The following is an 11,656-nucleotide window of genomic DNA, read 5'->3' as shown; positions in this document are numbered from 1 at the left end:
ATACGGCTCTGTGATTGGTCCATAACATCTTAAGATTGTACTTAAGACGGTCTTAAATATAAGGTCTGACTATGAATACCGGCCTTAATCATCTCAATCTGTAGTGTGATATGGGCTTTAGATTTCTCCGAGAGAAAAATCCCTATGACACGTGATAGGGATCGTTACTCGTCGAACTGTGGCAGAGGGCAGAGCATGGTTCTTTGATGGTTCTTTCGCTTCCGGAGGATCATGGTGAGTGGAATACTTCTTGTATGTCTAGCGAGTAAACGGTCGCGTAAAGTCGTGCAAACAGTGATCGGATAAATTTTCTGCAAATCCTACTTTTCTCTCACGATCATGCTCGCGGTTCTCAGCAACGTACTCGCTTCGCGTTGCAAATTTTCGCGAGACTTAACCTCACTGGACGAACGTTTGTCAGCCGCATGGCGCATTGCCGTGGATGGCGTGGATCCTCTTACGGGAATCTGGAGTACGCATTTCGCGTACTCGTAACGGCGCGACTCGGTATAATATCGTCATTTATTCACGTGATATATTTTTTTTAACCCCCGCCCCCCTTTCTCGGAGCTTCGTGCATCGAGTCCGTTGAACGCTACGGTAAATTCTTATTTCACATTAGATTTTAATTCGGAATTTTCGAATTCAGCGAATCTCTTGAGTGTTACTGAAACAAAGACCTATATACAAACTTATTAAAATTAATATTTTTGCACGAAATTTTTATTAATTGAAGTAATATCCATGAAATATAGAAGCACACTGCGCATCATGAAATTTTAATATTACTAGATAATTTATCACAATGTCCATTTTTATCAAATTTAACCTGCTTTCTATCTTTTTCTAATTTTTAGAACTAGAAAAAAATAGAAAGTAAGTTAAACGAGATTAAAATAAATCTACATTGATTGAAATGCATATTATAGACATTTAATATAAATTGAGAGATACAGTAATATTTCGTCCTTTTTTTAACAGCCGTTCGAGAGGTTTGTGCAGTCTGGCCGCGTAGCCTATGTGAGCGATGGCTCTCATCAGGGTAAACTGGTTACCATCGTGGATATCATCGACCAGAATCGGGTAGGAAGAACATTTCTCTCTGTTGAAAATAACTTAAATTTTTTTATATGAAAGAATTATAGAATTATATAGTATCAAACAATTTTCAATAGCTGACATACTGATGGATATATTCATAGTAGCAACATTATAGTTATTTTTTTATCACACAGCGAGTGGACAGTGGTCTTATTCTTTGGCTATCCTATATTGTAGACAGTAACTGTAATTTTTACATTAAAAATATTAAATAAGATATAATTTTTAAATATAAATTAACAAAAACAAACAAAATATAAATTTAAAAATAAAAATATTATGTACCTTTTATATGTTTCTATAATATTTTTGTAAAAAATGATTATACAATAATATGATAGGAATTGCCGACTGACTTTGGTGATGTTAATTTTCTTCTGATGATATAGTTGTGATTTCTACAAAACCAACCATCTGTTAAGTTCTTCAGATCTTAAAACTAATATTCTGTTCAGGTTCTAGTCGATGGTCCATCGTCAGGTGTACCTCGTTGCGAGATGAGACTCAACGAACTGCATCTGACTAAATTCCGTTTACGTTTCCCATTCTCGGGATCCACTCGTGTCGTACGTAAAGCATGGAACACGGCTAAAATCAACGAACTCTGGAAACAGACGATGTGGGCCAGGAAAGTTGAAGCAAAGAAGAAGGTATCAAAGAATTTGCTAATTATTTATTATGCTAATAATTAATATTTATTGTTTTAAATAAATATTATATTTATTTTATTCATAGCAAATGGTAATAATGCAATTTTATATCTTAAAAAAAAAAGAAAATTTATGTCGAAAAATTATTTTTATAAAAAAGATGCTTGAATATATGATGAACCAGTATTTATGATAGGAAATGCCGTCTGACTTTATTGATGACGTTAACTCGACTCTGATGATATATAATTTGTAACTTTAGAAATAATGTTTTTTGGAATCTTATATTTTTAAAAATATCTGTTTTCTATTTCAGCGTGCAGAACTCAGCGACTTCGACCGCTTCAAGCTGCGTAAAGCAAGGCAGATAAGAAATAAATTGCGAACAGATGCGTTTCACAGATTAAAAAAGAAGACTAAGAAAGCTAAAGTTAAAGCTGGCGACGCAGCGAGTAAGAGCGCGAAAAAAGCTGAGAAGAAGTAACAGCATTCTGGATTAAATACATAATTATTTTACAAAGGTCTTATTATTTGTCACGTCCTTTTTGCATGCTACCAGAAATGATTAATTAAAAATCTTTATGTATTTAATTAAAACTTCAATTGCGTGAACATTAAGAAAATTACATTACAATGTTTTGGTTAAAAAAAGTAGAAACAAAAATTATGACTGCCACTGGCTGTTTGCTTTTTTTTAAATTAATTTTTAATAAATTAAATTTTTGTGATTTATGGAGTATCGACAAGAGATCAACAATTAAAAATTTTCTTCATAATTAGCATATTTCCGTGCATGGATATTATTTATAATCGATAAATTGATTAACTCGCTTTTATCGACTGTCGGTATTTTAGCAAATCTTCAAAATTTAAATTTTCAAAAATTAACGGTCAAAAAAATATAATCAGGTAAAAGGCTAAGTTTGATAAACTATTCAAATAAATAGCTCCTTTTAGAGAAAAATGCAAATTGAAGTACAAAATGCAAATTGAATACATTGAAGGATACATTTTTTAATTTAATTTCGACTGTTTCGTACGTTTTACTCGAAACTTAATCATAAAAATATCTATCTGTATATTGATTAATTTCAACTGAGCGTTAGTAGAAATCCAATAATTTTGATAAATTTGAAAATTGCAACATTATATATTAAATAAGAGTTATTATATCATTGCTTTCAAACAGAAAAGAGACTTATACAGATATTGAACAAGTAACGTAATTAGCGATTAATATTTATTTCTAAAACAATTGTACCCTAAATTATTGTGTCGCGCTAGATTTAAGATATATATGTATATATAATTTATATATATGTATATTATTTATTTATATATATATAAATTAATTATATGCCAGTTCTATGTACACAACTTCAACATTGCGCGTTCCTTATCAAAAGTCCTAGCGTAACAACTGAAAGAATCTTTTAAATAGTTCATCCTATATTCTCGACCGTCATATCACGCATGAAGTAAGACATGCGGATGCATTTTAAGTCGAATTGACTTATAAATGATGTCAATAATCGTACGTACTGTCGGGTGCGTTAATGGCGATCCGATATGTACAGGATATGACTCGACGATTCTTTCCTGCGGTAGGTAGTTAAATCACACATAATCCGTTATATAAGCGAGAGGACACGCTTCTTACGTATTACAGAGAAATGCGAACGTAAACGCGCCGGACACCATTGATGCACCCGACCGTGCAAATTACGCGGCATAATCTTACATCGTAGATTTAAAAAAATCCGTGTCTCGACACTCAACGTAGAGAGTCGTTCTCTCGATCGATCATCATATCGAACACGCGAAAACACATCGAAGTCGGAATCACTAATTTATTGTACAGAAACGCGTTCTCCACCGTTCACCTCGCTCGAAAATTTTTACAGACAACAACACGGTGAATAGGTTACGACGAGTTACAAAATCGGGGTCCATAAATTTCGGCGGATCTCTGCTTCTGTTTTTTCTTTCCTTTTTTTTGTAGAGAAGCCGCGACTCTGTAAAGGTCCACCCGAGTAAAAACCACTTGCACTTTCGTCGCTTATATAACTCTGTCACTTCTGTCTTTATATCAGAAATATTAGTCACTAATTTTTCTACAGCGTGTGATAGTAGTATAAATAGCAACTTCTTTTTACAAAGATGACGCTTAAATAAAGTTAATATAATTTTCGTTACGCAGCTAAGATCTTTTTAACATTATATCTTTGTGTCTCTGCGAGAAGTTGAAAGAATTTTTTTTTGTTTACTAGTGAGAGAATAGAAATGTTCGAAATGTTCAAGAGAGCACATCACGATACTATAACCGCCGAAAAGTTAAATTGGGAACTAAAGCTAAAATGAAACTTAACAATTGACTCAGTAATTTAAAAAAAAAACTCAATATAGCGTAGACTTGTTGCTCTCTTTTATTTGAAAATCTTTGCGTACTTTCAAAACACATATCTCGAAGGATATTTTAGCGTTTAATTGTCATTATAAAATATTGCTTTAAAAATACTTCATTCTGAATTACAGTTTGTAACGCGGAATCACGCGCGCGCTATGCCAGAATCCCAACGTGGGAAGACAGCAGCGTCCATTAGATATTTCCGGTACGCCATTAAATTACACACATGTACTCACACATTCTCTCTCTCTCTCTCTCTTTCTCTCTCGATAATGTACAGTAATAAAGAGTAATAATACAGTAATATATATAGTAATAAATATAACGATAAAATACGTAACGTTGAAAGTATCATAGTATCGACGTTGCGTTGTAAACAACTTTCTTCTCTATCTAAATATCCTTCTTTTGGTATTAACGCCAAGTATATCCCTTCGCGATATAGCGATCAGGATTCGTTAAAAGTTGAATTTTAAGTAACTTTTTACATGTATACCATTAAAATTAGATTAAATTAATTTTTTATTTTAAATTTTCTTAATTCTCTCAGAATTTATTTCTTATGATATAGTAATTTAGTAAAACAGAATTTAATAATTTAGTAAAAAAATTTCACCCACATTTTAAATGTGGGTAAAAGGGCAAAACAAATTTTAAGAACATTCAAAAGTTTAAAAAGACAATGATACATGTGTTCAACGCGTGCTCTTTTCCCCCCTCTCCCCATCTTATATTCACTTTTCTTCTCGTTTATTTTATTTTCGGAACTGATGCAGAGAGAGTTCGACGATATGCATTACCTCGCGTGTTATTCGCTGTCAAACGTGATTACACCGTGCACTTAAAAGTCAAGAGATTTTGAAGGGTGAAATGTCTTCGCGAGTAAGATTGACCGATCGCGGACCGTCCTCGCTCATCCGGCCCTCAGTTGTTCTTGCCGCTGTTGAGCGTGACGTCCAGAGGCTCGTCCATGCTCTGCGCGATGTCCTGCTGCTGGTGGTTGCTCGGCAAGTGATGGAATAACGAATGTCTGGCGGACGCTGGATGGTGACCCTTCAGGGTGAGATCCATCTCGGCTTCCTGCGGCCGCTCCCTCGTCGCCAGGCCGTCGCCACGGTCCACGGGGCTCGCGCAGATCCTGGGCGGCGTTCCGCATCGGCACTTGATCCTATCAGGCGATTTGTCGCAAGGTACCGAGTATCTGCGAAACGCGCAACGGCGCCACGTCAGACAGACAAACCCCATACAGCACAGCAAGATTGTACAGGAACACATTCACTATATTAAATTCGTACTGTTAAATTATACTCAGCTTGAGTTGTTTTAATCATTCGCCATTATATTTAGGTCGCCATTGCTCTTTCTCAATATATCTTCAATTTAATTAAAACAATATTAATTTAACTAAGCTAATGGAGTTAGAATAATACTGTTTTGTATTTTAAAATAATAAATTTCGACACACATGGTAGTTAAAAATAACAAAATGTTATTTAACTCAAGATATTGGTTTAAATTTTTTATTCTATATCCACAACAGTATTATGGAAAAGTTTCATCGTAAGATCGCAAGACTGCATAAATTTTGTGAAATGTTGTTGCAATAAGCTGCAAGTTTCTGTGCTGTATGAGATGATTTGTCTGGTGATATATTAGTAATATTAATCGATAAAAAGAGCGAACATCCTTTTGATTAAACACGAATGAAACGGGAAGTAACGGTCCCCGGGTAATAATAATGTAAAATCTACCTGTGGGGAACATTTTTTTGTTCCAATAAATCTATATTAAGATGCGGAATATCAGTTTCCTACAAAATACATGCTGAAGAATCCAATCTTAAAAGAAGATTACAAAATTGAATTTTACTATTAATCCTTTTCTGATTTATTTCCTCGTTGTGATTTATTTCGTATCGTAGGCAGGGTATCATTGCGAGAATCGTATATTCGATAATTTAAATATTTCAAATGCTAGTAGTAGCGTAAGTAATTTTATTTATTATGAAAAATTCAATTTTAAGTTCAATTTCGAAGGATAAAGGAAATCGTAACGTGTTTGTCTCGAATTCGCATCGACGCGAATTATTTTGTACCATAAGTATATAACTATCATCACAAAATTCATCATGTATTTTGATAACTTCATAATTGCTAAGGCTTGATAATTAAATTTTATTTTATCAGTTATTTCATTTATTTAATTTATATTTTATTTAATTTGTTTAATTAATAATTTTTTAGGGACAAATTTAATATTGGTTGACCAGACTCGGCACAACAAAATACATATTATTTTTATTTATCTTTATCTTTCTCTTGCATGGCTATTCCGCTTCCGCGTGTTTTATATGTCTAGACTCTAGAATGATATTTGCAGGTATAATTGTGATTTCAAAGTCATAAGTTTTTTGTGACAAACGTAATCACGATGCATCACAATTAGAAATTTAAATCGTGTTTTTATTTATTATTTTCTTATCACTATGAGGTACGCGATATCTAGCTATACAATAAAAATCAGTATCAGATGAACTATATGGATAATTATACGCAAACTGGAATCGTCGTAGACGTCTGATAACTAATTTACGCAAAAATGTATAATTCAAATTTTTATCGATTATTTGGAAATACATAGATATAACGCGTATTCGTCTTATAAATTTTTTAACAATTTTTTTTAAATTAATCATTATTATAATTAATCATTATTATAATTCTCTTAGATATTATTTAACAAATTTGTGAACTAGAAAGGTGCGCATTTCACCAAGAGAAAGTACAGTAAGAAAAATAATAATTAAATTGATGTGATAAATTACTATATTACTATATAATTACTTAAAATATATTTCTGTATACAGGACGCTTACCCGGGTGGCGGTGGAGGCAGGATTCTAAAATCTCTGCAGACCGACACGGTACCACCAATCTCGGGTAGCTTGTCGGTCGCGTTCGGCGAGCCCGTGAGAGCCGACGACGGCGAAGTCGAGGACGCATCGGTGACGGCAGCGGTGGTCCTCTCGAGGCCGCCGGGGGGTGGTCGGCCGAGCAGCAGCGGCGTGGCGCTCCCTAAACCTAAGCATCGCATTCTCCACGCGTCCTGCAGCAATTGTAACCGAGCTTGCTTTCTCCACTTTGCCCGTCTGTTTTGAAACCATACCTGCGGAGGAACCGCTGACCTGACTGATCGTTGCCGTAATTTCGCCCCCTCCCCTCCCCGCGGGGCGAGAAAATGGCGAATGTTAAGGTGAGACATGAATTACCGCTGAGCAAAAGCGATCATGCGTGCATACGTGCCTTATATCTGCCATCACTATTTGTACAATTCGAATTTAAAAATTCAGATATTCGACTAATTTGGATAATAAGTACCTACTCAGCAAAAATTTCGATATTTCGAATATCACTTGTCAAGAAAAGTTTATTTATTATTTTTTGCTATATCACAAAGAGACCAAAAAATTCAGATATTCAACCAATATAAATGATACTCATTCAGCACAAATTTCGATATTTCGAATATCGCACCTTATCAAAAAGATTTTGTTTATTATTTTTTTGCCTCACAAAGAGACCAAAAAAGTATGCTTCCAAATGATTTGCATAATTAAGATCGCATTTGATCTAAAGCAAATTTTGTATTAATTCTATTCAAATTTTCATCGTAATTTTAATTCCGGTTCTACAATCGACTTGAAACGTCTTTTAGAAAAAAGTAATTATGCCGCATCTTTTCGGAAAATTACTTTTGCAATCACTTTATTCTCATCGCACGGAGATCCGTGCTGCACAGCCAATTACTATAAATACCCCGTACAGTTTACCCTTTAACACGCTCTGACGGGATTCGCGGGTGAGGAGATTCGAAAGCATTAATCGAATTTACTCTCGGTGAACTTCCGAGTTTCTCGCGGCCGCTCGTGTTCGTTGTTCGCCCGGTTCATTTCATCAGCGTTTGCCTAATCGTTTTCGCACAATGGCCCGCGTGTAATAGCCTCTATCGCAGCCAGATGTACGCACAGCCTTTGTGATACGATCGCGAATCGAGCCAGTTTTGTTCGTATTCCTGATATCATTAATGAATCGAAACATCTGCGCTGACTTGACCCCGCGCGATTGAAAGCCGTTGGTCCGACTTCTACACTTGGAATCGCAAGAAAATTAATTGATTGAACAATCCGCATCCTATCGATCACTGATTGATTGGGCAAAGTCTACTAGCTTTGAAGTTTAATTTTTTTGCAGTCATGTTTTTTTCGTGAATTTAAATCCGATCCAGTTAAACATCACTTTTTGCAATTTACACGCAACGAAAGTTTTCATTAGTTTAAATAAAAACAATTGATAGTATATAATAAAGACTATTTTTTCATAGTTTTTTCGTATCTTGAGATTCGAGACACATGATATGCAATTATAAAGCAATTTTTGGTTTGCTCGTTAATGAATAATTGAAATAAATATATAATTAGATACACGGTAAATTTTATACGAATATTAATTTGTATGTATACTATAATAAAATAAGATAAAAGAATTTTGATGAAAATTCACTCATCTCTGATCTTCTTTTGTAATTACGTGTTAAATTGGAAGAAAATTTATCGATTCAATATACTCTGTGCTCCCCGTATTTTAATTAGTTTCTGTTGATATTTTGTTTGTGAACGACCACATTTTGCCGATGTTTGTATGATAATATACAAAATAACAGCGCGACTAATGGAAAATTAGATCCATCGCAATTACGATCATTAGCGAGTTAATCCGGGACTCGCGAATGAGAATAAACCGCGCGTATTTCCTACAAACAGTTTATTTGGGCTTTAATTAGTGAACGGTTTTAGAGAACGAAGCAATCTGTTGGAAGGCCGTATTTCGTAGATTTTGAGGTTGTAAGTTTTCTTACCGTAGTTTTCTGAATTAAAGGGTTGTCTTTCTACCAAGCAGAGAAATTAAAAGATATCTGAATTTACTATATAAATTTCAGAACGAATGTTAATCTAAATTTTTTGTTTATTAATAAAATTTTTTTAAATTTTGATTTTTAGTAAATCAAGAAATATTTCTGATAAAGTGCATCGAAAAATTAAAATATTTTGTTTGAAATTTCTTATTAAGCAAAAAATTTCTTCCTTTACTTATGTAATCTATAATCTAATTTATTTTCAATTATTAAACTTTTTCGACAGCGTGCTTTGTTTATCAATTGAAATAAAATTCAGCGATGTAATTGATACGATATTAGAGAAAGTTTGTGTAATTAAGTTTGTGTAAGTAAATTTTTCTTGACGGAAAATAGGAGGAACAAAGAACTAGTTGAAGAACTGAGTGAAATCAATGAAGGAATGAAGTGATCGCAAGGAAGATTCACCTGAACACGTGCTTCCGAGAGTGATATCCGAAGTGCGACTTCCTCTCTGAGGAAAACATCGGGATAATGCGTTTTCTGGAAAAGGGATTCCAATTCCTGAAGCTGTTGCGGCGTGAACGTGGTCCGATTGCGTCTCTGCTTGAAAAAGTTCCAAGGATCTGACTGTTACATATGTCACGAACATCAAGGTCTTTGCATGCTCCATTAAATTATTATACAGCTTTTAATCGCGAAGTTATTTTTGTGTACGACAAAGACGACATATGATATTCTTATTATCCGTATTCTTAAGTCCTCCGCACAATGAAAAATATAAGGAACAGATATTAGCGATTAGGACTAAAGAATCAAAAATGAAATTGGATGCAATATGCATCGTCTACAAGGGCAGCAGGAGTATACAGTAAGACGTAAGCAGTAAGTTATTGACTAATGGGATTTTTACAATTCAAGAATAATCGACTGTGGTTGGTCAATAGCTTACTGCTTACGTCTTACTGCATACTCCTGCTGCCATTGTAGACGACGCTTAATGAAAAATACAGGCAACGGAAGTAACACAGACAATAGATTTTTAACCTATCGGAAGCCGTGTATTAATGTTACACCAACTTTTTATTCCTGATTTCTTATATTTCCAATAGCTAATATCGGTTCCTTGTTCCTTATATTTTTCATTGTGCGGAGGCCCTTATGCTACCGTAAGTAGTAGTGAGTAGTAATTATTATTAGCGTGGGTTTATAATATTTCAAAAAATAATAAAATTCTAAAGATATTAAAATTATTTAAAAAAGTTACATGCATTTAAAATTATATAATTTATAATTAATATAATTAATATACTAATATATTTACGTACAAAATATTTTAGAACTGTTGCTCCTTTTATCAATAAAGTAAAAGGATACAGAATCAAGAAAAATACAAATTTGTATGCAAAATACAAATTTTATTAATTGCAACTCGAATTGCGTCAAATAGATATTAACTGCTACAAAGCTACAAAAAAGTACGAATTTTATTCAGTTATCGTTTGTGAATTATATAAAATTTGTGCGCTTTTTCCAGTTCTATTATGGATTCTATCTATGATGGATATTTTACGATTAAATTAATAATATATATTTTTTTGTTATAAAATATCAAATATTTATTTCGTTCATGACGTATAAAGCTACAAAATAAAAAAAATACGAATTTTATGCAATTATTTGTGGGTTGTATAAAATTCATGCACTTTTTCCAGTTATTACAATTTATATTATGACGGATATTTCACGGGTAAATTAATAACTGAATAGATATCTATTTGTTGGTACAAAATATCAAAGACTCATTTTGTTTATGATGTACGAAGCTACAAAATAACAAAAAACGAATCTTATACAGTCATTTGTGGGTTATATAAAATTCGTGCACTTTTTTCAGTTATTAGGAATTCTATGACGGATATTTCACGAATAAATTAAAATAAAGAGATAAAGGTTACCGGCCAATAACGAGCAACAAGAATGTTGAAATTTAAAAATATATATTATTAACAATGTTAAAATGGGACGTTTCGGCAACACCGCGCTTTTGCTCTTTCTTCATCAGCCTAATTAATTACATTAAATAAACGAATAAACAAGGATCACGCATTTTCACATCCAAATAAGTAAGGTAATAATGTTATAAGTCGCAATCGCGCTGTACAAATACGGTCTTTAATCCAAAGATGAGAAACGAGGATTATCGTAATATTGTTAAACGAAAAAAAACAGAATCGAAGCGCATTTTTAAAAAACTTGCTTAAAAGTCGGAAAGGGTCCATGATTTATTCCTCAGTCGACAATGGGAATGAATCGAGTCAGTCAGCGAAGTCTGCACGTCAATAAAGAGTCAACAGTTAAAAAAATGCATCTGAGCTGTAATAATGAGAATAAATGTAGAATCAATTTATAATGTTTTCAAGTAACCGTAATGTAAAACCGTGTAAGAGACAATAAGTGTGAGAATTTGTTACGATTATACGTACTGAGACATTGTTAATAATATATTATATTTTTATATTTCAACATTCTTGTTACTCGTTATTGGCCGGTAACCTTTATCTCATCTTTGTTATATATATATATA

At 33.3% G+C, this 11,656-nt stretch overlaps 2 protein-coding genes across 3 annotated transcripts in view; one reads left to right on the top strand and one right to left on the bottom strand.

The window, feature by feature from the left end:
* Positions 1-161: 161 nt before the first annotated feature.
* On the top strand, positions 162-2,274 carry LOC112464533 (60S ribosomal protein L14). The gene is made up of 4 exons (XM_025031578.1): positions 162-234; positions 982-1,083; positions 1,557-1,751; positions 2,068-2,274. The coding sequence occupies exons 1-4, from the start codon at positions 232-234 to the stop codon at positions 2,233-2,235; spliced, it is 468 nt and encodes a 155-aa protein (XP_024887346.1). The 5' UTR covers positions 162-231; the 3' UTR covers positions 2,236-2,274.
* A 2,443-nt stretch (positions 2,275-4,717) lies between these two features.
* LOC112464532 (retinal homeobox protein Rx1) overlaps positions 4,718-11,656 on the bottom strand; it is a 7,872-nt gene continuing 933 nt past the window's right edge. For both annotated transcript variants that reach the window (XM_025031577.1, XM_025031576.1), the window contains exons 2-4: positions 9,538-9,672; positions 7,034-7,323; positions 4,718-5,359 (exon numbers count right to left, since the gene is read on the bottom strand). In XM_025031577.1, coding sequence (XP_024887345.1) covers positions 5,083-5,359; positions 7,034-7,323; positions 9,538-9,672 — 702 coding nt within the window. In that variant the 3' untranslated portion in view covers positions 4,718-5,082. The remainder of the gene's footprint in view (positions 5,360-7,033; positions 7,324-9,537; positions 9,673-11,656) is intronic.

Source organism: Temnothorax curvispinosus, unplaced genomic scaffold, assembly GCF_003070985.1.
Source record: "Temnothorax curvispinosus isolate PA1 unplaced genomic scaffold, ASM307098v1 QBEX01014279.1, whole genome shotgun sequence".
Taxonomy (NCBI): domain Eukaryota; kingdom Metazoa; phylum Arthropoda; class Insecta; order Hymenoptera; family Formicidae; genus Temnothorax; species Temnothorax curvispinosus.
Note: the sequence above shows the minus strand (reverse complement) of the source record. Positions and strands in the feature narration are given on the sequence as shown.